Source organism: Protobothrops mucrosquamatus, unplaced genomic scaffold (genome assembly GCF_001527695.2).
Source record: "Protobothrops mucrosquamatus isolate PMUCROS unplaced genomic scaffold, P.Mucros_1.0 scaffold1088, whole genome shotgun sequence".
In the NCBI taxonomy this organism is placed as follows: domain Eukaryota; kingdom Metazoa; phylum Chordata; class Lepidosauria; order Squamata; family Viperidae; genus Protobothrops; species Protobothrops mucrosquamatus.
The window spans coordinates 201,356-226,437 of NW_015387314.1; the positions used below are offsets into that span (position 1 = coordinate 201,356).

Here is a 25,082-nt window from a genome sequence, read left to right on the forward strand (position 1 = left end):
AGCAGTGTTCCAATATCTCAGGGGCTGCCACAAAGAAGAGGGAGTCAAGCTATTCTCCAAAGCGCCTGAAGGCAGGACAAGGAGCAACGGATGGAAGCTGACCAAGGAGAGAAGCAACCTAGAGCTAAGGAGAAACTTCCTGACAGTTAGAACAATTGACCAGTGGAACAACCTGCCTCCAGAAGCGGTGAATGCACCAACACTGGAAGTTTTTAAGAAGAAACTGGACAGCCATTTGTCCAACATGGTATAGGGTTTCCTGCCTGAGCAGGGGGTTGGACTAGGTGACCTCCAAGGTCCCTTCCAACTTTATCATTATTATTATTATTATTATTATTATTATTATTATTATTATTATTATTATTATTATTATTATTATTATTATTATTATTACCTTGTGATCAGAAAAATTAACAATGGAAGTCCACTGTTCTACAGTGCATTTTTGTAAATGTTATAAAACCTTTCTAAGCACAAAGAGACCTTTCCGAGCAGAAAACATTTTTTTTTAAAACTGGGAGGACTTTAAATATTCACAAACTGCTTTCCTCTTTCATTAGAAAGGTGCCTTCTGTTTTTAATTATTCCTGTGGATGCTTAGCTCTTTTTTTCTCTCTCTCTCTCCAAGCAGAATTTTTTCCTCCTTTTCCCTTTAAGGGTCATTGCGATTTCTTTTTTTATATATATTTTGATGAGGTCTAGAAACTTTTTTTAATCCTCACCCTCATTGGTAACCAAAACAGGCTTTGAGATACTGAGCTGTTTTTAAAAGAAAAAAAAAAGGGGGGGGAGAAAGAAAAGAAAAAGAGGAAAAAAACTAAAAAGTTACATGGAAGGAAAAGGAGCCTTTGGTTTGAAAAGAAATAAGGGGGAAAAAATCAAGCTAATCAAAGTTAAAATAAAGTCTTTTCCCCCTCTCCCTCTCTCCTGATACTCCTGTCTATAACATGTTGTTCCTTATAGAAAGTGGGATATGGTGGCATTTGCTGATTAACTTGCTCGACAAAAGTGACAGCTGCTGAGGGTGTATGTAGATAAGCCGCACAGCGCAGTTCCGCCTTTGTACATCTGTCAGCAAAAAAGGAATACTAAAGAGTGAAAAGAGGCAAATTGGTCCCAAAAGGCAACCTATTCAACATAGGAGGTTTGCTCTATTCAAGCACTTGCTGTGAAACTCAAGTACTTGGTAGCTTATTCAATTTCATTCACTCTTTAGAACGAGTGTTTAATTTCTTATGCTTGTGAATAAAAGGTTGAAGGGAGCCTGGATTTTTTTTTAAAACACACACACACACACACACACACACACACCAAAACTATATTATTATTATTATTATTAATATTATTATTATTATTATTATTATTATTATTATTATTATTATTATTATTATTATTATTATTATTATTATTATTATTATTATTATTATTACTTGTTCAGATTTGCTGATCAGTATCCACAGCATTAACTCATTCGCCGGTTTTTCGTACACAGTAATGGAATAATAGAAGACTCTGCAGCAAAGTCAGCTTCTCAGTGATTGTTTAAGATTTGTTTTCCATTCTAAAGGTGGAAATTTCTCTTCTCTATCTTGGAAAGATAAAGGCCAAAAAGAGCTGCTGCAATTTAATAAGGGCCCTAGATTTGTCATGGATTGTTGCCTTGTTATTGAGTTTTAAGAATCCCAAGATCACCCTCAAGACAAAAATTCCCTGGGTGATATACCATTTATATTCCACTCCAAGGGAAAAAGTCCAGATATTTTGGAGCCAGATTTATTTTTGAGGAATCGTGTCCAGGATGCTGTTGTAAGAAGTAATCAGACAATTGGGTGGGTGTCTTCATTAAAGGTAGAAAGTGGATGAGAAGCAAAACGTCTTCAAAGAAAAACAAGAAAGTCCAGTTGCCTTGTGAAAAATCACCTTTGGGATAGAAAATGTCTTTATTACATTTATTCCATGGACAGAGAAGACTATTTTTAAAGCTCTAGTCCAGGAGGATTTAGAGCATCTTAATAATCTCTTGTACCACTCTGCTTCCCCTTCAACTGACACAAGCAAGTGGATCCCTGTTCTATTCATTATGAAGCACAAATGCAAAAATGAAAGGAGCCTTGTATATGGTAGGGACTGATAGAGTAGATGGTAGTAACAATAATTATAATAACATACAAATTTTAAAGGAGGCCATTTGAATGATAAAAGAGGCGAAGTAAGCAGGTGGCTTCCAAGGTTATGAACACTCTGAGGTTATTCTGCCTGGGATACAATTGACCCAAACGTTTGGCAGAAAACAGAAGTTGTCAGATTGCTAAATACCAATGTGCTTTCAATTTACTGGACTGTTGAATTCAGTGGCATTACTGAAAAAAAACCCACTCCCCATATCCTTATATCCTTATCCTGACTTTAATTCCTGTAAAGATAACAAAATCCAGATCCCAGACATTTTCTTACACATGTCTATGAAATATATATAGCACAGACCTATTCAGATGCTGTCAGTTATTATTCTGTATGATATTTAATATATATATATATAGTAACATATCAGAATATACATATTCTGTATACACACACACACACACACACACAAAGAATATATATATTCTGATATCCATTTATTCCTCCTGATATAACTGATGCCAACAGCATCCAAAAGCTGTCATTTACTGACAGCAACTTGAATAGAGTAAGTTGAGATAATGAACACAATAAAAACTTGGGTTTTTTTTTTTTAAAAAAAGAAAATATTCATGAAAATGTACACTTTCTAATAAGGAAGGAGTCCAGAAGAACAGAAAAATGCTTTTCTTTAAACTTTCCTAAAAAAGTGACCCACAATTATTTGTTGACCAGCAGCAATTTGAATTATCCTAAAATTACATTCAGTTTTACAGTCAGAAGAGTACTAATCAGCAACAAGGAACTTTATTTGTCCCAGAGCTCTGAAAAAAATCTTCAGACGGAGATGCTTTTTCCAATAAATAAAATTTGGAAAAGCTACTGTCACCTGTGATGATGCTCACACACACCTTTTTCTTCCTACATGGGAAGGTTGTTTGATAATAATAGGGGGGGAAAGATGAACTAGATAAGAATATGGGTACCAAGCAATTCTATTAAATTTCCTTCTTTCCATCTTGGACAGGCTGCTTAGACTCCACAGAATGAGAAGCAGAGAACAGGAGACAAAGTAATTTGTGCTCAGCATATTCTTTAATATGCTAGGATAAGAAGCCTGAGTTAAACAATGTCTTCTGCAAATGAGTGACACATCTCCAGACCACATTTTAGAAAAAAGGAAAAGGCAATAGACTCCGTCTTGATTTGATTGCAAGGCTTTGCTGAGAGAATTCAAACATATGTGAGTCCTTCCAAAGATAAAACAGGTCTTGGACATCAGTGCCAGCTTTTGAAATGCAAACATTATGCATGGTGTTTTTTCTTTAAAATGTTGTCGCATTGGGTCAAAGGTAGAAAGCAAAGGGTGCAAAATGCAGAGAGATGTAATGTTAGCAAAATTGGCATTTCTTTAGTAAAAATGCATTCTCTTAAGACAGATTTGAAGGATTCTCTTGATTGTCAATTGTGAACTTCTCTCCCTGTCACCAATACTGAAAAAAAGTGCAAAAGTGCATAGAACCTGAAGACACTATGGTGGAAAGAGGAAGAGACTCCAAAGGGCTGTCATTTTCGTTCAGATATTGATTTTATGAATTCATTGACCCAGTAGTGTATCTGCTGAAAGCATCAGATAATGCCCAGAAACTGATTGTCTTATTGTTAATCTCTGTCTTTGATCTTGAACGGTACTGCCAGTTATGATATAGCATCCAAGATAGTTGCATAAAGAAATGGCATAAATATTAATAAATTAATTAGGATAAATTAATGCCCAGAAACTGCCATTTTGATATCCTCTGGCCTAATTATAAATATTTAGCCCTACAGAAAATAGGTCATCAGGACTGACAGTTGCAGGAAATCAAACGACACTAAGTTGGAGCTGTTTCTTTACTAGACTCAACAAGAATGTGATCATTTGTCGTTGCTATTTCTCTTTGTTGTGATCGGAATTGCCCCAAGATTCTAAAATTCCTTTAGTTCCAAACTCAGATGAATTCAAATAAGAAACTCTTATATTTCAAACAAGAAAAAGTTGGAAGGCTATTTCATAATTCATTAATGGGGATAAATGTATTTAGCATGTGAAGAGGTTGGGTGCTTATTAATTTCAAAGACACTACTCTTTCAAGGATCAATATGAGATTTAGGGTACTGTCCAGGTGTGCGTACCAGACAGGACATCTTCTTTGAAAGCATTGATAAATTGCTCAAAAGTGTATTTTAAACATATATTTGCTAGGCTTTCATAATTTATGGTGAGGTTACCCAGTTAAAGAAATCTTAGTATATAACTTCTAAAATGTTACTATATAACTTCTGAATTTGGTAAAGAAATGGGAGGGAGGGAGGGAGGGAGGGAGGGAAGGAAGGAAGGAAGGAAGGAAGGAAGGAAGGAAGGAAGGAAGGAAGGAAGGAAGGAAGGAAGGAAGGAAGGAAGGAAGAAAGAAGTGATTCAGGCAATTCATTATCATGGAAATGGCATGATTAAGTAACATGCATCATGCATGAGACATAACTGTAGCTTTTAACAGACACCAATAGTGGATGTAGATGTTGCTTTACAAGGGTTACGGTGGAAGAGGATTTTGCTTTTTCTATTCCAATAGTTGGAGAATATATCTTCTAAGACACTATTTGCTTTCTGTGATTTTATTCATACCAGCACTGAAAATATTGCTTTCATGTGCTCAGTCAATTAATCTGATCAATGTAATACATAGGACAGTTTATTAGCTTATTGCAAGGCTAGGTATCCTTTGAGAACCTGGTTGGCCATAAAATATTCCTGAGTTTCTAAGGGTTCCAGGAAACATCTAGGGATGCAAAATAATTCAGCAGAGTTTGGGAAGATGGGGTGGTTAAGGGAGTGGGAGTGATTTCTCTCCTGGACATAGATTGATGATAATCCTGATCCTGATGATAGGTAGGTAGATAGATGAGAGAGAGAGAGAGAGAGAGAGAGAGAGAGAGAGAGAGAGAGAGAGAGAGAGAGACAGACAGACAGACAGACAGACAGACAGAGAGAGAGACAGAGAGAGAGACAGAGAGACACAGAGAGACACAGAGACAGAGAGACAGAGAACAGAGACACAGAGACAGAGACACAGAGAGACACACAGAGAGAGAGACAGAGAAAGAGACAGACAGAGAGAGAGAGAGAGAGAGAGATTAAGAATGTTATGTTATACTTTCATCCCCATTATGCATTGGACAACCTTTAAAATTAGAGGCTTTAATAAGTTGAGGTTTATGGAAATGGAGAAAGGAGAGAAATCCTTCAGCTCTCAGGTCCATTCATTGTAGCCCTTTTTTGAGCATCTGTGCTCAAGAATCTCAGCGATAGAAATACATAAGATCAGCAGATCTCAAGATCTTAACGTGAAATCCTGATGGATATCTGCCGTTTTCATATTTATATCTGCAACCGCTGAGAGCCTAATAGATGGATTACGGGGAAAACATATGTCATGCATGTGCCTGAGATTTATATTTCACCGATCTGTCAAAACTGGGAGCTGTTCTATAACATCCCAGAAAGCCTGCCATTCACGAAGAAATGTCCCCTCTGTTCCTTTCCTCAGCGGGATGCCAGGTTCTTTCATTCCACTGAATGCCTTACCTTCAAAACACCTTGAATTCAAAAGTCTGTCACAGAGTCCCCCTCTCAGCCTTTCAAAAAGAGATTCTGCAGCCTGGGCCAGGGAGAAGGGTTAGGGTTAGGCCATCTCATCCCTGCAATTTCCCAGGGCAGAGAGTCTACCTCGGTGACGCTTAATAGGTTTGAACAGCCTGGATTCATTCTGGTTGGAAGGCCCAGAACTGAACTCAAGGGTCGCGGGTGTGAGTTACTATGGTTATGGAGCAGCATCACCCAAAGTTTAGCTCTCATGGGCATTAGAGCGCATCCTAATGGGCAAACGGCAGTGGTTAAAGCGAGCAGGTAGGATTACTATGTTCTTTTGTCAGAAGTCTATAATGTCTTCGGTCCGTTTTAAAGGCTCCTCGCTTCCCCCAAATCCACCCGAGCAGCCGCCTGCTGAGTAATTTTGTATGTTTAATCTCTCACCCTTCCCTACAAGCTTTTGGCTAATTTGAGGCAAATGGGTATTTTTTTTTTCTGACACTAAATAGGGCAGCAGGGAATCCATGACCTAGAAAATCTCCATTCCGAGGCAGGGAGAAGAGAAAGAAAAATATTCTTTCAGCCAACTTTTGTGAGACCTTTGTGAATGGCGGAAAATAGGTCTGACTAAACTGCACTGGGGCTTTTGCTTAATGGTTTGTGAGCAAGAAGGAGTCTGATAGTCTCTCTCTCTCTCTCTCTCTCTCTCTCTCTCTCTCTCTCTCTCTCTCTCTCNAAGGAAGGAAGGAAGGAAGGAAGGAAGGAAGGAAGGAAGGAAGGAAGGAAGGAAGGAAGGAAGGAAGGAAGGAAGGAAGGAAGGAAGAAGTGATTCAGGCAATTCATTATCATGGAAATGGCATGATTAAGTAACATGCATCATGCATGAGACATAACTGTAGCTTTTAACAGACACCAATAGTGGATGTAGATGTTGCTTTACGAGGGTTACAGTGGAAGAGGATTTTGCTTTTTCTATTCCAATAGTTGGAGAATATATCTTCTAAGACACTATTTGCTTTCTGTGATTTTTATTCATACCAGCACTGAAAATATTGCTTTCATGTGCTCAGTCAATTAATCTGATCAATGTAATACATAGGACAGTTTATTAGCTTATTGCAAGGCTAGGTATCCTTTGAGAACCTGGTTGGCCATAAAATATTCCTGCGTTTCTAAGGGTTCCAGGAAACATCTAGGGATGCAAAATAATTCAGCAGAGTTTGGGAAGATGGGGTGGTTAAGGGAGTGGGAGTGATTTCTCTCCTGGACATAGATTGATGATGATCCTGATCCTGATGATAGGTAGGTAGATAGATGAGAGAGAGAGAGAGAGAGAGAGACAGACAGACAGACAGACAGACAGACAGACAGACAGACAGACAGACAGACAGAGACAGAGAGACAGAGACAGAGAGAGAGAGACACAGAGAGACAGAGAGACATAGAGACATAGAGACAGAGACACACAGAGAGAGAGAGAGAGAGACAGAGACAGAGAAAGAGACAGAGAGAGACAGAGAGAGATTAAGAATGTTATGTTATACTTTCATCCCCATTATGCATTGGACAACCTTTAAAATTAGAGGCTTTAATAAGTTGAGGTTTATGGAAATGGAGAAAGGAGAGAAATCCTTCAGCTCTCAGGTCCATTCACTGTAGCCCTTTTTTGAGCATCTGTGCCCAAGAATCTCAGCGACAGAAATACATAAGATCAGCAGATCTCAAGATCTTAACGTGAAATCCTGATGGATATCTGCCGTTTTCATATTTATATCTGCAACCGCTGAGAGCCTAATAGATGGATTACGGGGAAAACATATGTCATGCATGTGCCTGAGATTTATATTTCACCGATCCGTCAAAATTGGGAGCTGTTCTATAACATCCCAGAAAGCCTGCCATTCACGAAGAAATGTCCCCTCTGTTCCTTTCCTCAGCGGGATGCCAGGTTCTTTCATTCCACTGAATGCCTTACCTTCAAAACACCTTGAATTCAAAAGTCTGTCACAGAGTCCCCCTCTCAGCCTTTCAAAAAGAGATTCTGCAGCCTGGGCCAGGGAGAAGGGTTAGGGTTAGGCCATCTCATCCCTGCAATTTCCCAGGGCAGAGAGTCTACCTCGGTGACGCTTAATAGGTTTGAACAGCCTGGATTCATTCTGGTTGGAAACCCCAGAACTGAACTCAAGGGTCGCGGGTGTGAGTTACTATGGTTATGGAGCAGCATCACCCAAAGTTTAGCTCTCATGGGCATTAGAGCGCATCCTAATGGGCAAACGGCAGTGGTTAAAGCGAGCAGGTAGGATTACTATGTTCTTTTGTCAGAAGTCTATAATGTCTTCGGTCCGTTTTAAAGGCTCCTCGCTTCCCCCAAATCCACCCGAGCAGCCGCCTGCTGAGTAATTTTGTATGTTTAATCTCTCACCCTTCCCTACAAGCTTTTGGCTAATTTGAGGCAAATGGGTATTTTTTTTTCCCCCGACACTAAATAGGGCAGCAGAGAATCCATGACCTAGAAAATCTCCATTCCGAGGCAGGGAGAAGAGAAAGAAAAATATTCTTTCAGCCAACTTTTGTGAGACCTTTGTGAATGGCGGAAAATAGGTCTGACTAAACTGCATTGGGGCTTTTGCTTAATGGTTTGTGAGCAAGAAGGAGTCTGATAGTCTCTCTCTCTCTCTCTCTCTCTCTCTCTCTCTCTCTCTCTCTCTCTCTCTCTCTCTCTCTCTCTCAACGTCTTACACACATACACACATGCACACACATTTACTTTAACTTCCCCCCATAAAACTTGTCACTTCAGATTGCCATCAGCCACCACAACAATAATCATTTCATGCTTATTGCTAATTGCAAGCACAGCTGAGGCCCAGCGGGGGACTCCTTGCACAGTCCCAGGCCTTTATACCAGCCTCAATCTGTTGTATGGCACTTGTTCACACACACACATACACATACACACACGCACACACACACACACAAAAGCTACCAGCAAAGGCAGAAAGAGGCAGAGTCACAGGTTTCTTGTAATCCTTCTGCTACCCTGCTGACAATTCAGCCCCATAAGCATTCCTGGTTTTGTCCGCTTCTTTACAAAAGCTGGAGTGACCTTAAGCTTCTAATGTGTGAGCGGGCCGCTTCTGTCCACCCCACCATCGGCACCCCCGAGGAAGAATACAGCTCCTTCAGGTGCATTAAGGAGCCGGGCTGCATCTGGCTTATGAGATTCTGTTTGCAGAACCCCTGGAGGGAGCTCTGGCTTCCTGTAGCATGTAAAAATGTGAGTGTGAACTCAAGGTTCATAGCAAGGAACAGGAGGTCAGGCTTCCATTCAAATCTATGAAAAGGAAACCGGAGTTTGCAGATGTTCTGGTGGATGTGTAATGACACCACCTCCCTCGGAGTGCAGGAACCCAGCACAGCTTTTCAAAAAATGTGCCGCCCTGCCATCAGTGGGTGTTACTTTGCAGATTTATTCATATCATATATTTTTTTTCCCCTTGTAAATTCGGAGGCACATTTAGGACTTCAATAAAACCACAGGCCGGTGAGAGTGGCGTTCCAAAACTCAAACGATCTGGGCTGTGATAGAAGCTGTGATGATCATGCATTACTGGCGTACTTTTTAAACAACCTTTTGGATGGTTTAAAATCATTTGTTGGAGATTTTCCCGGATTACAAAGCTTGCCCTTCCATTCCCAGAGGTGGAATGACTGTCTCACACAGCTCATTCCGAGTGTCGTGAGAGGGAAGCAATTTGATTCTTATTTAATGTATTGTTTTTGTACTTTGATTACCCAGAGAGCTGCTTATGAGATTTTCTGCCTCATACACCAAACTACCTTACGTAATCTGCCATTGGGATAGGGGCTAGATTAATGCAGCTTTAACTCTGGCAATAAAATGTCTCCACATGGCTCTAGCTATTATCTGCAGTTGTCTTTGCCTACATGCGAATAGACTAGCATTAGCTTCTTTCATACAACAGAGGTCTACAGCAATCTCACAGTGATGGGAAGGGGGGGTGTTAGTAAGTTTCCAAACAGTCTCTGTAGCTGTGGCTTTATTGGTGATTTCTGGGTTCATTTTTACTTTATCAACCCAACCAACCTGGGATTTGAAACCTTTATTACCTAGTCTAGGATATAAGAGATATTCTGTTTCATTATGAATGAGCATCTTAAACTAATCTTCAGTATGGCTTTTCTGGTCTCTGTCATCTACAACACACACAGTGAAGTAAACCTGGATGTATGGATAGATGGACAGGTGGACGGATAGACAGACAGACAGAGACAATTCTGCATGCTTGAGTTACTTGGATGGATGGTTTGGTGTTGTTGTTGTTTTTAACTGTTGATCTGCCCAAACTTTTCAATGGGCCTTGAATTTATCAATTGATATGCAGGATTGTCCCAAAGCCATTTTTCAAAGCATGATAGCAACTACTGTAATATCAGCTAGGAGTCTAGACATTGGAAAAACTACTTTTACCAACAGAAAAAAGGCAAATAAATAATAATAATAATAATAATAATAATAATAATAATAATAATAATAATAATAATAATAATAATAATAATAATAATAATAATAATAATAATAATAAAGTTGGAAGGGACCTTGGAGGTCATCAAGTCCAACCCCCTGCTCAGGCAGGAACCCTACACCATCTCAGACAAATGGCTGTCCAGTCTCTTCTTAAAAACTTCCAGTGTTGGAGCATTCACAGCTTCTGGAGGCAGGTTTTTCCATTGGTTAATTGTTCTAACTGTCAGGAAGTTTCTCCTTAGTTCTAAGTTGCTTCTCTCCTTGATTAGTTTCCACCCGTTGCTTCTTGTCCTGCCTTCAGGTGCCTTGGAGAATAGCTTGACTCCCTCTTCTTTGTGGCAGCCCCTGAGATATTGGAACACTGCTATCATGTCCCCTCTCGTCCTTCTCTTCGTTAAACTAGACATACCCAATTCCAGCAACCGTTCCTTATATGTTTTAGCCTGCCCTTGGATGTCACCATGACCCCATAAGGAAGAGAAGTGGGGAGCAGACAAGCAGCTGCAAATGCTGGGACCCAGCAAAGGAGTAGAAAGTTTTATTCCTTTGAACCTTCAGTTTGTAAACAATTAAATCCAAGATCACGTGAAGTATTAGTACCACTTTATAAAACCCTAGTAAGACCACACCTGAAATACTGCAGCCACTTTTGGTCACCATATCACAAAAAAAGATGTCCAGAGTTTGGAAACAATTCAGAAAAGAGCAACTAAGATGATCAAAGGCCTAGAGACTAAAACTTACAAAGAACGGCTATGGGACTTGGGTTTGGCTAGTCTAAAGAAAAGAAGAAATAGGGGAGACGTGATAGCAGTGTTCCAGTATCTGAGGGGCTGCCCCAAGGAAGAGGGGGTCACTTTGTTCACCAGAGCATCAGAGGGAAGGAAGAGAAACAATGGTTGGAAACTGATCAAAGAGAGAAGCAACCTGGTATTAACGAGAAACTTCCTGACAGTGAGGACAATCAACCAATGGAACAGCTTGCCTCCAGAAATCATGGGTGCTCTATCACTGGATGTTTTTAAGAAGAGACTAGACATTCACCTGTCTGAGATGGCATAGGTTCTCCTGCTTGAGCAGGGGGCTGGACTAGAAGACCTCCAAGGTCCCTTCCAGCTCTATTCTATGCTATTCTGTTATGTCCAATGAAAGTGATGAGATAACATGGCAGAAGTAGTTTACTGGTAGTCCTCAACTTATGACCACAACTGAGCCCAAAATTTCCATTGCTAAGTAAGACAGTTGTTAAGGGAATTTTGTCCGATTTTTCTTGTCACGATTGTTAGGTAAATCACTGTACTTATGAAATTAGCAGCACGTGAATCTGGCTTCCCCATTGACTTTGCTTGACCTCAGGACACCGCAACTGTCATAAATATGAGTCAGTTGCCATGCATCCATGCAAATTTTGATCACATGGCCATGGGGAGGCTGCAACAGTCGTAAGTGTGAAAAACAGTCATGTTACTTTTTTCAGTGCTGCTGTAATTTTGAATAGTCACTAAAGGAACTGTTGTAAGACAAGGACTGCCTGTATAGCCTTTTCTTGCTCTAACAGGCATGCCTGAAAATTTAGTGAGTCCTTTCCCTTTACAGAAACCAGCTCATTTTCTTCCCACTTGGCCATCCTGATTGAAGGACCAATTCAATTCTCCACCAGGGAAGGGGGCTGTTTCAAGAGTTGGGATGTTCTACTAGCCAGAGTAGGGAGGTCCAGCAGCAGTTCCTTTGGCTTTTGCATATTCCCAACTATCCTCTTGAGTTCCCTTTGTCCTTCCTTTCCCTCCCTCCTCAACAGCCCTCTTCTCTCAGTCTTTTAACTCATCAAGCATTAAGTTGGGAGAAAAATGCATTCCCTGTTGAGGTAACTTACTCTCAAGGAAGAGAAGGTGTTCCCTTCACCTCACCGAATAGTAAAAAAAAGGAGTCTAAGAAGACAGACCTTAATCTCAGAATAAAATCACATTGTGCTAAATGTGCTGAATTTGCCAGCTGACTGTAGATTAAACAGAAAAGCCTCTTTCATCCTGTCTACACTTCATAGAAAGTTCTGATTGGCTGGTTTTCTGCGTAAGCAAACAGAGAGAGCCAACAGGAGTTTGCCAGAAGAGTTCAACAGGAGGATGAGAAGGGAACAGATCAGAGAAACTACAGTATGTGTTCTGAAAGAGGGCATGCTAAGCTGTGATGCTAAGCTGGGAAAAACATATATTGAATGGCTGCTGGTTGCAAGATCTGTATCCTGCTGGTTGCTTGGTGTTGGTGATTGAGAGACTGCTTCCTTTCGAGTAAGCAGAGTCTGAAAGAGGAATATAAGACACCAAGTTCCAGCAAATGGACCTCACTAAGCAACTGAACTGAAAGCAGTAATCAGGAATGGAATGGAATGGAATAGAATAGAATAGAATAGAATAGAATAGAATAGAATAGAATAGAATAGAATAGAATAGAATAGAATAGAATAGAATTATTGCCATTGTGTAACTCACAATGAAATTAAGTGCTGTCCACAGTGCACACTACACACAAGTAAAAACCACAAATAAGAACCTACATTATATACACACATCCTTCACACTCTATTCACCCTTGCGCTGCCCCTAATATTGCACTTACTAGATAAGTTTAAAGCGTAGTCCTTTCGAGTAAGCAGAGTCTGAAAGAGGAATATAAGACACAAAGTTCCAGCAAATGGACCTCACTAAGCAACTGAACTGAAAGCAATAATCAGGAATGGAATGGAATGGAATGGAATAGAATAGAATAGAATAGAATAGAATAGAATAGAATAGAATAGAATAGAATAGAATTATTGTCATTGTGTAACTCACAACGAAATTAAGTGCTGTCCACAGTGCACACTACACACAAATAAAAACCACAAATAAGAACCTACATTATATACACACATCCTTCACACTCTATTCACCATTGCGCTGCCCCTAATATTGCACTTACTAGATAAGTTGAAAGCGTAATCTGCGACAAATTTTCAGTTAAGTGTTTGTATTGGGCGACCATAAGAACTTGAGGAGGGAACAAAAAGAAATAGGAATCTAAGTCTGTGACCGGTAGTGCTTGTGACATGTTTGCCTTCCTATCTGAAAATAATCTAGCATACATTTCCAGCAGATTAAAGTTCACAGCGGTCCTTGAAGAAGAAGTAAAAGCATTGGACTAATACCTGACATATTTTGGCCAAAGACAAAAGAAAGGAAATATCAGTTCAAAGAAAAGCTGTGCAGCAGAAATGGGGCAAGCAACTCTTCATAAGGAAGACAGGAGGAGGAAACCAGTGGATGAAAATAACAAGAAGAAAGAGACTCTGCTCTATTAAAACTTGCCAGGCGAAACCAGCTATAAGCATTCAAAAGAAGAATGGGAGACAAACTTGCTTTTGTTCGTGCCGGAAGCACCTAAGGTGCTTCCCAGTTGAAAGGATTTGCCAGTGACATCACTGTTGCTCGGTAGATGCCCAGTTGGGAGCTCCTTTCATGTGCCCGTTAATGTGCCCATCAAATGGTACCTGTCTATCTACTTGCAATTACACACTTTCGAACTGCTAGGTTGGCAGGAACTGTAGTGAATAACAGGAGCTCACCCACCCTGCAGCAACACTCACATCTCTAACCCGGGCTTGCTCATCATCAGCCCAGCATCCTAATCACATGAGCCACTGTGCTCCAGGAGACAAACTTATGTGTCCCAAAAGGTAGGAAAAAAAATACAATTCTGACCTATAATAAGGCAAAGAAAAGGGTCACAATCCTTGGTAACTCACTACTTATAAAAAAATGAACATAACAATGCTTTAGACCAGAGGTTCCCAACCTTTTGGGCACCAGGGAGCAGTTCCGTGGAGAGAGGTTTTTCCACAGACCAGAAAGTGTGTGGTTTTGTGTGCTGCCTGCATCCCGCGGATGGGGCTTTGCTTGTTTGTGCGGACCGGTTGGTGGCATGCTGCGGCCCGGTACTGATCCATGGACCAGGGGTTGGGGACCCCTGCTTTAGACAGCATCTGGGTCAAAATACCCTATTGACAAAATGCCCTGGCCTATGCAATCAAATTAGCAGGCCAATTAAGTATAGGATGAACAGAATGACATTCAAGTGCATACATCTGTTTTTCTCTCTCTCTAAAATTGTACTGAAAGAACAATCACGATTTCTCCCCTTGCTCTGGAATGGTCTGCCCCAATATACATCAGCCCCCACTCTGCCCACCTTTAGAAAACTGGGTAAGAACTGGCTTCTTCCCCTGACATTTGGTCCATTGTCTCCTTTTAATTGTTTCCTTATTGTGTTTGGTCGCTGGGTTATATTTTTATATTGAGTATGTTTTTAATGGTTCTTTTGTTATGGTTCTTTTGGGGAGGCCTTGGGGGGTGTAATTTAATATTGTGTGGGGTCTTTGAGAATAATGTAGTGTTTCCTTGGAGACATATTGGTTTATTTTTAGCTGAATGTCACCCAGAGTCACACTTTTGAATTGGGTAACCCCATAAATCCAATAATTAAATAAAGGTATTGAGTGAGATTTCCCTTTTTTCTGTATAGAGTATGTCAGGGGTCCCCAACACCCGGTCCGTGAACCAGTACCAGGCCATGGCATACTAGCAACCGGTCTGCACAAACAAGCAAAGCCCCATCTGTGGGCTGCAGGCAGCACACAAAACCACACAGTCTCCGATCTGTGGAAAAAACGGTCCCTGGTGCCCAAAGTTTGGGGACCTCTAGAGTATGGGATTTTGATTATTCCAAAAGTTATTTTACGGCTCAGGTGGCATGGCACAGACATAAATTCAGGTTTTGCGCTCTTCAGTCGATTGATTGGTGGGGGCACAGATTGGTTCATGGTGTGTTTCCTACCTTTTCTTAGCTTTCCAAGTTTGGCAGGAGTGAACGCAATTATAACGCCAGCTTCAAACCACTTTGAAGGATCAGGTAGTACCAAAAATGTGTAAAATCTGAAAGGCCTGTCACTATATTTAAAGCTTCAATGCTGTTGTTGATAGAAATAACTCCCACTGCTAAGAATAAGGAATGAGTTCAGATAAAGTAGAGTTCTTTTTTACATTATCACAAGGGAAGGCAGAACAGCTTTTAAAAATGAAAACAACAAAAGTTATGAGTTTTGAAAGCTGCTCAGAATTTCATCCATGACATAAGTTGAAAAAGTCATATACCATTGTGTATTATTACTGGAAAGAAAAGTGTGTGACATTCTGTTAAAGTTATTCTTTCCAACCCTGCTCATGTTGGTTGAGAATTACGTGAGCTAAAATCCAATGGGAAGCCTCCGATGAGGAAAAAGCTGTTCTAAGGGAACTAATCACTCATGGTAAAACTAGAATATTTTCGGTATAATTATATTAGGGATCCATGAGCACCCATAGCGACATTGTTAATTAGGTAGAAATGGTAAACAAGTGAATTATTCTGAGAACTGGGAAAATGCCATTTTTAGAAACCTATATTTTAGTAAAGAATGTAATTGTTATCCATTCTTTATTTTTTTATATATACATAACTCAAAATGGTGAACATACCATAACTCTGTGAGATAGGTTGGGCTGAAAGAAAGTTACTGGCCCAAAGTCACCCGTAGCTGGCTTCCTACCTAAGGCTGAACTAGAACTCACAATCTCCCAGTTTCTAACCTGGTGCCTTAACCATCCAACCAAACTTATGAGTCTTAACAAAATTTATCAAAATTATAAGTACTGTCATAATATATGGGCAAATGAAAAGAAGGCACCTCTAAAATGATTACAAAAGCATAACTTGTATACTTTCAGTTTTAGACCTCTTCATTCCAACAATTCTCCTAAATAAATAGCATAAGAAATCAGTGGTTCAGATTGCTTTGTGCCATTCCTATCTGAGATGCAAAGTAATAGAACAGCTAAGATGTGGAACGAGGACTGGAGAAATCTATATTTAAATCCAATTGCCATAGAAATTCACTGAGGGACTTTAGGTCAATTATTCTTTTTTAACCCTACCTTCATTGTTGGATTTCAGAATGGGTGTAAAATGTAGGCATATTCCCCTTATAAACTGTCCTGAACTCTTGGAGAAATGCATGCAGGAGTTTTCAGGATCCAGAATATGGCGATAATCTGTCCACATTGTCCTTGAACCAAACTGAATACCAGTATAAGTGTGATATTAGCTGTGTACAATAAAAGGTGAAAAGTGTTACCTGGATAATGCTTTGGATCCAAGTTTAGTGCTAATTAATGTCACTGGAGTATGGAAGGAAAAGTACAGTAAAAATAATATTGGCCTTCACTGCCAATTCTTTCTATAAACTTAGGGCAGTAGATATACAGTATCTTAACTGGTGCTGTGTTTCTTCTCAGACAAAAGCTGATGGACAATACTATCTCCTTTAAGCAATATATTATTTTTCATTCATTCATATAAGCTTCTATGAAGTAAACTGGCTTTTATCCTTTTTATGTGTTACACTGATATATCGCTGGGCCATTTGAAATGTGCATTCTAGAAAAAAATGGCTCTGAAGTCATGTTCTCCTTTGATTGACAATTTCTTTTTTTGTTATAACTTTTATTGTTTTATCAATTTTTAAAATACAAAGAAAAATAAAAATAGGAAATTAAGAAAATAAAAAAGAAAGGGGGAAAGAAATATGATGTACGAGGAAAGAAAGAAAACGCGTTGACTTCTGACCCTTTTTAAGTATAAGATAACAACATTACAACCTCAATTTTTTACTTTTACACATTAGTGTGTAACTAGCCATTTCTATAACAACAAATCTATCTAATTGGCAAAACCAAAGTCAAAGTTTCATTTTCCTTTTCATCACAAACACAAAATCCAGAAGTGATCGCCAAATAAAAAAATGTAAATATATTCTCCTCTTTGAATAGAACAACCAATTAAACCATTACTGCTTTATCTTCCTGGCTGTTGAAATAATACGTATTTCTGTTTGTGCTTAATAATCTTTATAAACTATCACCATTTATACTAACAAAATTCCCTGTTTTCTTTCAGATTGGCAATTCCTTGATAAGGATGACCATTAAAATCTGTTGAAATTTTATTAAAGGATAATTTTATATCTTGGCAGAAAAATTGATACCGCCTTGGTCATAAGGCTCCAAATTTGACCTCTTTAAAATTAAGAGGAGGCAAAGTATCCAAAGGGAAATTATCCTGTGGTTGGATGTAGTTTGTTAATAAAGATAATCCACCCAAAATCAATAGTCTTTGCAAACAAATGCCAAGCATGTGCATGAAGATATTTTCCTGAATTCTGTGAGAGCTACTCTCTATTAAGGATGGTGACCTTGATAATTGACATTAATAGCACTCAGCAACTAGCTTTTCTACTGTTAAGTGGAGTATAATAGTGCATTCCGTATTCAACTTTTGTCATTAAAGCTACAATACTATATGCACTTCACTCAGATCTATGCAATAGAACTTATTTCCATATAAAAACATTTAGGCTTGCATTGCCAGCTACACATTTTAATTTAACATATTTTCAGCGCAACTTATTTCTTTTAACATTATTCTGAAGTCCCACTGTGTCCACTGGAGCTGAGTTAAATCTGTGTAGGATTGCAGCCTTAATTGCTTTATTTCATGAATACATTAATTTGGACAGAGAACAATTGTTTTCACAAAAAAGTGTCAGGTAGTGGGAGTAAGATAAATACTACTAATATTGTTGTTTAAGAGAGAAACATATTTTTTGGGGAAAAAAAGAGTAGCACATTGATCTGAACTTATTTAAAGTAAATGTTAACAGCAAACAGAGTTGTCACCAAATTCCTGAAAATCTTTATGTCTAACCCTAAATTGCAACCCATTAGCTGTCACTGAGATTGAAAAAGTGATGGGGTTACATGGGTGGAAAAGAACGAGTACCGTGTATTAAACAAGCAATCCCTCATTACCCTGAGATGCAAAACTGAAGTGATAAATATTTATGAGGTAGTTTCTGTCCAAAAGCCTGAAGATAAAAGGAGTGTTTTATTTGTGATGGTCAAAAAAAAAGGCAGAGCTGAGCAATTTAGAGTAAGTTACAGAGTGAAAAACTTACCCTCTTGAATTGGTGTGCAAGACAAAGAAGAAAAGTGGGGGGATTGCCTCACAACGTAAGCTGTCACACCCCTCCTCCTCTGCCCCAGGGATCTCATGGAGAATTTGGCACCCCTCCATCCACAAAGAAAACACTAACTCTACTTCCCCACCAGACCTGCCTCAACATTCATCCATGCCAGGGAAGATATTTCCATTCACAGCTCCATTAATATAGAGAACTACCTCAAGCTCATTATTCAGTATTGATTTAAGATTGCTTTCCTATCTTCAACAGATGACTCACTAGATGAAGTATGGGAGGTGAAGCTTTTCCCAGGGTGCAGATGCTCTGCCAGAAAATATGTTGGGATACCTTAATAAAAAGTGACTTGAATAGAAATGGCTTCTATGTACTTCCCTGACTTCCTTTAAAAGTATAGTCTTAGTAATGCCAAGCTCACATATGCCAAAGATTTGGAGTTTGAAATAATAATATAAGAGAGAAGGATAAAGCAGTAGATAGAGAAGTTAAGTTCTTCCCTTGCATTCTCTTTTTATGCCTGCTTTTCTCTCACCCATCTAGCATGGTTAACTAGATATGAACACCAAGTACAAGATCTTCCCTTCCGCTGCCTACAGCTGCTCTTCTCCAAATTAGAGACCTAGTTCCCTCATCCAGAGAGGCCATCAAGAATCTGATTTGACTCCAGGCTGGGGAAAAAACAGTAATATTAGCAGGGATAGAGAGCACATGAATTCCAAATAGGTAGTAGTTCTTGGACCGAGGTTTATGACAGCCTTGATTTTTATTACATCTTTATTTTCATTGCAATTTTAAAAGGTTAGGGCAGAATGGACTTGGCGAGCTGAAATCGTTTCTGTGGTTCCTCTTTGGATATTGTTGCTTCCACCTCTTCAAGTGTTATTTATGGCTGCGTGAATCGTAGGAGCAGATATTCTGGTTGGAAAACTTGGCATGAGCAACTTGAAATGTGGACGTGTGCTTCCACTGGTGACTTTCTGCCCTGCCCACTTGGCCATCTCAAAGGTGGCACAGCCACAAGGGAAACTAATAGATGAAAATCAGCTATGATTAGTGTGTTTATAACCCACTTCTACTCTTTAAATATTTGAAAGCAAAAACCACAGTAAATGCAGATGCAGCCAGTCTAAAGAAGGTATTAAACATCCATGCCTCTCCATTCATCTGAAGCATGTCAACGTTAAACAGCAAAGTTATTTTAAATGGTATCATATAAGGCAAAGGCACAAACAGTGTTTGGGAATGTATTTTAAGGAGGAAAAAAAACCGAACCCTAATTCCAGATTGGATGGATACTGAAACCTATTGGGCCATATCCTGAGAATTCTTAAACATCAATGATCCAAATGTTTCTTTTGTCTTTAAGTGTGCGTTCTAATTTTGGGTCTGACTGTTTACAGTGAAGAGATCAAACCTAATAAGACCTGATAGTTATCAAAATGTGTTTATAAGTATATACGATTCGTATTGTTTGACATGTCCCTGGAGAGCTCTCGCTTGTTTTGCAGCAATGGTACACCAGCTCCATGAATATCGTTTGCACTTGGCTAACAGACCGCATGGACCTTCAGCTTCACATCTATCAACTAAAAACCCTTATTAGAATAGTAAAGGTAAGCTTGCCTAATGTAGTTGTGTTACTTGGAAATACAGTAGATTCTGCTCTCAGTCAGAGAGGAAGTGCCAATGAAATCAAAGCATGAGGCCCATTTGTAGATATGGACCTTACTCTCCATCTGCCATATTGAAAAAAGTCAAAATGATATTGACAAAATATTCATCCAAGAGAGTGAAGATGGAGGAAACATAGCAGGCAATTGTAGCAATTTGTCCATGCGTCAGCGTTATTTATTCTTCATGTTCTGTACAACTTTGAAATCAGTCACACTGGGATATTTCTAATACTAGGTTTGGGACCTTGGAGGTCTTCTAGTCCAACCCCCTGCCCAAGGCAGGAGTCCTGATTACCCAGAAGGGTAATATCTCTCACGTTAGCATTATTCTAGTTCAGTGGTGGCAAACCTTTTGAGCTTGGCAGGTCAAAAATTTGTAAAAAGATTAACTTGACTCTGCTGGCATCTCTCTCACACACATACACACACACACACACACACACAGAGAGAGAGAGAGAGAGAGAGAGAGAGAGAGAGAGAAGAAACAATTCTCTATCTCCCTTCTCCTCCCACTTAGGCCATTCTGAACAGTGGCATTTGGCAACAGTGTTGAGGCTCACATGAAGTAGAGGTCAAGTTCCTGACTCAGTCCTAGCAGCCCCACTATCACTTAAAAAGACTGGCTGTTGCCATTCCCCAAAGCACATGACCCTTAGGGAATGCTGGGATCGCCCCAAGATCTTCCATTCACTACTAACCTTCAAGTGGTGTTCTCTTTCTGTTGACAGGGCCCTGCAGCCTACCGAACACTGCTCTGGGTCACATAAGGCCTTCCTTCTTGAAATGGCTTCAAAAAATGCTCTTTTGCAGCCTCTGCAGTCTCCAAAACCTGCATGAAAGCACGCCTCCTTCTCATATGATTTTTGCCACTTCAGAGACAAGAGCATACCTCATTTTGCACAGTCTCCAAAAAATTCAGTGGAACAAGGCATGCTTTCAAGAATAGTGGCTAGGTGTTGGTGAACGCTGGCATAAATGCTGCCATGTCACCCAAAGCATCATGGTGGGTCAGCTTTGGTACGTGTGTCATAGGTTCACCATCACTGCTCTAGTTCCTTCCATTGGATCAAATGAAACAGGAGCCAACCTAGACAGATGGTACTGAAAGGCAGGGAACCATATGAGGATAAACGATTACTATGAGTCTCTGCGCAAAGTGCTGGATAATCTTCTCTAGCAGTGCTAGAAGTATCTCTTAATCTGCCCCCTTCTATATGTAGAAAGGGAGCAAAAGATACTACCCAAAATTGTTGGGTAGCAAACTTTACTACTGATTTTCACTTTCAGGGACTTAAAGATCCTTAAAAACACATGTCATATCAGAACAGCACATATAATTAAAATAATTTCTCTTACAATAGATGCTGACAACATTTAAAAAGGGGTTATACACAAAACAAGAAGATCTCCTTAATATAGCTGTGTGTATGTGTGTGTGTGTGTGCACGAGTGCGTGTATGTGTTGGATGGATGGATGGATGATAATTATTTCAGTGTGAAATCTCAGTGGCTTACATAAAATAATAAGATCTCAGGAGGAGGTAAATACATATTTGATCATTTTTGGTTCCATGTGATATATTTTGCAGAAGAGGAAAATTATATACTTTAGAAAAGAAGTCATGAATAAATTACTAACATGGTTTTTAATTTTCAAAATAAAAGCAATAGGTATTAGCACATTATTATTATGTGTTAGCTTGGGAACACTGAAAAACACAGGAAGTGTCTTTTGTACTATTAGACTACATAATAGCCTCTTTTTTAAAAAAAAAATAACAGTTTCTCTAGGCATAAGAGACATGCAAAACACATTGTTAAACAGTACGTGAATTTAACTAATACTTGTATTTTTATGATGTCGTTGAATTCTGTGAAACCAACAAAACCAAAAAACTTCACAAACCTAGACAAAATTTTGATAAACAAATGGCTTTGACACCTAAGACAGTTCACAGCCCCATTTATTCTCATAATACTCAAGGAAGGGCTATTTAAATGGAAAGATGGAGCCATTGCTCCCCCCCACAATTCAGAGGCAGCCACAATTTTATCAGAGTGATGAAATATGCATCACAACATCATGAAGCAAATTTTGCTCCTTACCTACTTGATATTGCGACACAAGTATAAAAGGGACACAGTTGTGTCGTGATTTCATAGCACACCTTCCTCTGCCCTTTGTCCTTCCTTGCAGCTATCCCTGCCATATCTATGACATTTTTATACAAACGTTTGCCACTCTAGACCTCTCTTTGTTTGGTTCATTTCCAGTTTTGGTGTGTGACATGGGAACAGCCTTCCCTGCTCCCATATGCGTTTCCACAATTTTTACAGAATAATTATTATTCTGAAATTTTCTGTGCTATGCCATAAAATACGATCTTCTTAAAAACCTTGTTCAGTCCTCCAGTTGCTTTTCCCCCATTATGAAAACTATTTTCAGAAAATCCTAGGCAATAAGAAGTCAGAATAATTGCTATAATGCTGGTTTAAGGTACTGTCACAGGTCCCACTCTTTCAGAAGGAAGACTGTATTCTGTAGAACAGAGGTCCCCAACTTTTGGGGCACCAAGGACCAGTTCTGTGGAGAAAGGTTTTTCTGTGGACCGGAGGGTGCATGGTTTTGTGTGCTGCCTGCCTCCCACAGATGGGGCTTTGCTTGTTTGTGTGGACCGGTTACTGGCATGCTCCGGCCCGGTACTGGTTCCTGGACCAGGGGTTGGGGACCCCTACTGTAGAATACAAACTTCAGATAACTGTCAAAATCAAAGATGCATGAAAAGGAAAGACTCAACATCCTTCTTTAAGATTTATCTCATGGAAGGAAGTCAGACACATGGTACAACAGCACCCATATGACCTCCTATTTCAGGAGTGCCAAACTGCTGGCCCACAGGCCGGATGCATCATAGCGAAACTGTATCCACCCCATTGCCGGCATGCCCATGTCACAACACGTCACGTGATGTTGCGAGTTTGACACTCCTATCCTATTTCATCAATCACAATGGCTTCCAACCTGATCTAGTTAAGAGCATGCATGCATGAGAACAGGCCTCTGCTAGTTCAGCTTTACCAGTCCAAATAATTCTTCTCAAAATGGGTACAGATACAATCAATCTGTGATCTCTTCTAGCAAATGAAGCTTTGTGCATATAGCTTTAATCAGATTATCAGCCAAAACTTAATTTTCATTTCATTTTCCAAGAGCAGACTATCAATTGGTTTCTCTTCATCACCGAAAGTATGATGATACAACACATACCTTGTTCTAGCATATCTACAGATGTACCTGTGTCTCTTAATAGTGATACAAATGTTTAAAATATAAATGCCTAAAAAGAAAAAATAGAACATGCAGAAAAGAAAAAAATTGAAAGTAAAAATAGTAAAGAGAGAAAAATAAGAATATAGTAAAGAAAAAGTATATGTGTATATATATATAATGACTTCCATCTTCGTCACAAGTATCAGCCATTTTAGTAACTTATCACCTTCTCTTAAAATATAACAGATGACCTCTTCTTCCCATATCCCATTTCTTATCTATAAACAAATCCCTAAAGCCTTTTTGCTTTAGTCCTGATCAGCCAAAGTAGACCTATCTACTAAATTTGATCAAATAAACCAACTTTATATTCCTTCCTTATACTTTTAACAATGTTGATCTTTAGCCCCTTCAAATAATTTCCTGGAACTTGATTTCTTTTCATTTTTTCTTTGTCCCATTTCACAAAACTCTACAAAGGTTTAACAAGCCCATTATCAGTATCTCAATAGCACATCATTGAACAAGAGCACATCATTGAACAATCATTTGGTTCCTTAATTTAATATTAAGGATGTAATATTAAAAGTAATATATTGTACAGTATACATCAGTTTAAAATTAAGAAACCAAACCTCTTTCTCTTGGTCTCAATGTGTATTCATAATTAGACATCCAGCACTATCAAATCATTTTACTTCAACTTCTCTATTTCTGCAGAAATAAGTTGAGAATAAATACTATAGGATAGCATCTGATCCTATTAAAAGCAAAAGTGCTTGAAACTTATTTGGAAGAATGAAATCTAATTCCTGCTATTTCTGGGTTGGGTTGGTTTGATTGTTTGTTTGGTCATGTTTTTCACAACACCAACTTCTTCATCCTAGAAAGCATACAGAGATTTCCGATTGCAAGGAGTTCTGGATTCTACCTTGAATAGTAAAACCTATGACACAGTCCGAAACCGGCTGACTGTAGAAGAAGCCACAGCTTCAGTAAGCGAAGGTGGAGGACTCCAAGGGATCACCATGAAAGACAGCGATGAAGAAGATGAAGAGGATGATTAGATCTCCGAAATTTAGAGTCCCCCAACCTGGATGTAGCCTGGAAACCAGTGCATGTAATCTAGTCGGTTATTCAATTAGCCACATTAGGAAATTTTCTGTCTGCTCTAAACGCCCATGGAAAGTCTACCAATACAACTCCCATTTTAGCTGTGTGGTTCTTAAGACTTAGCATCTCTGTTTCGATTCATTGAGTTTCCTGATTTCATATCTCTATGTTTATAAGCAATATGGAGCACCATTGTTTAAAACAGTTAATGGAAAATAAATCTGCATAGAAAACATACTAGGTGTGTCCCTATGATAATTAAAGTATAAATGACGTTTCATTAATGTACGTATATACATTGATGGTAAATTGTTGTGAAGACAAGTGAAACAAGTACTTTCATATGTTTGTTTCTCTTCTATGGATGCCAACTGCTTCGAAACAGAGTAAGGCTACTACAAGACACCTATTTTGTACATTTGGGGGAGGAGAAATATAAACCAGAAGCTGGGATTATTCCTGTTTATTGTACCCGAGCATTTTTCTTCCAAAGTATACAGCTAACTTTGTAGAAGTGACTGACCACTGGAATCTTAGTCATCCATCTACAGAATGGGCTGACCTTGGGCTGACCTTGATCACGTTGTCCTCCTTATGATTCTGAGCAGTTGCTTTATGTC

General features: G+C 39.2%; 1 protein-coding gene across 1 annotated transcript in view; it reads left to right on the forward strand.

The window, feature by feature from the left end:
• The window catches only part of LOC107291233 (calcium-dependent secretion activator 1), a 211,312-nt gene extending 186,896 nt beyond the window's left edge, over positions 1–24,416 (forward strand). The window contains exons 20-21 of the mRNA XM_015820203.1: positions 19,914–20,018; positions 24,237–24,416. Of these exons, the coding sequence (XP_015675689.1) occupies positions 19,914–20,018; positions 24,237–24,416 (285 nt within the window). The remainder of the gene's footprint in view (positions 1–19,913; positions 20,019–24,236) is intronic.
• The last annotated feature ends 666 nt before the right edge of the window (positions 24,417–25,082 follow it).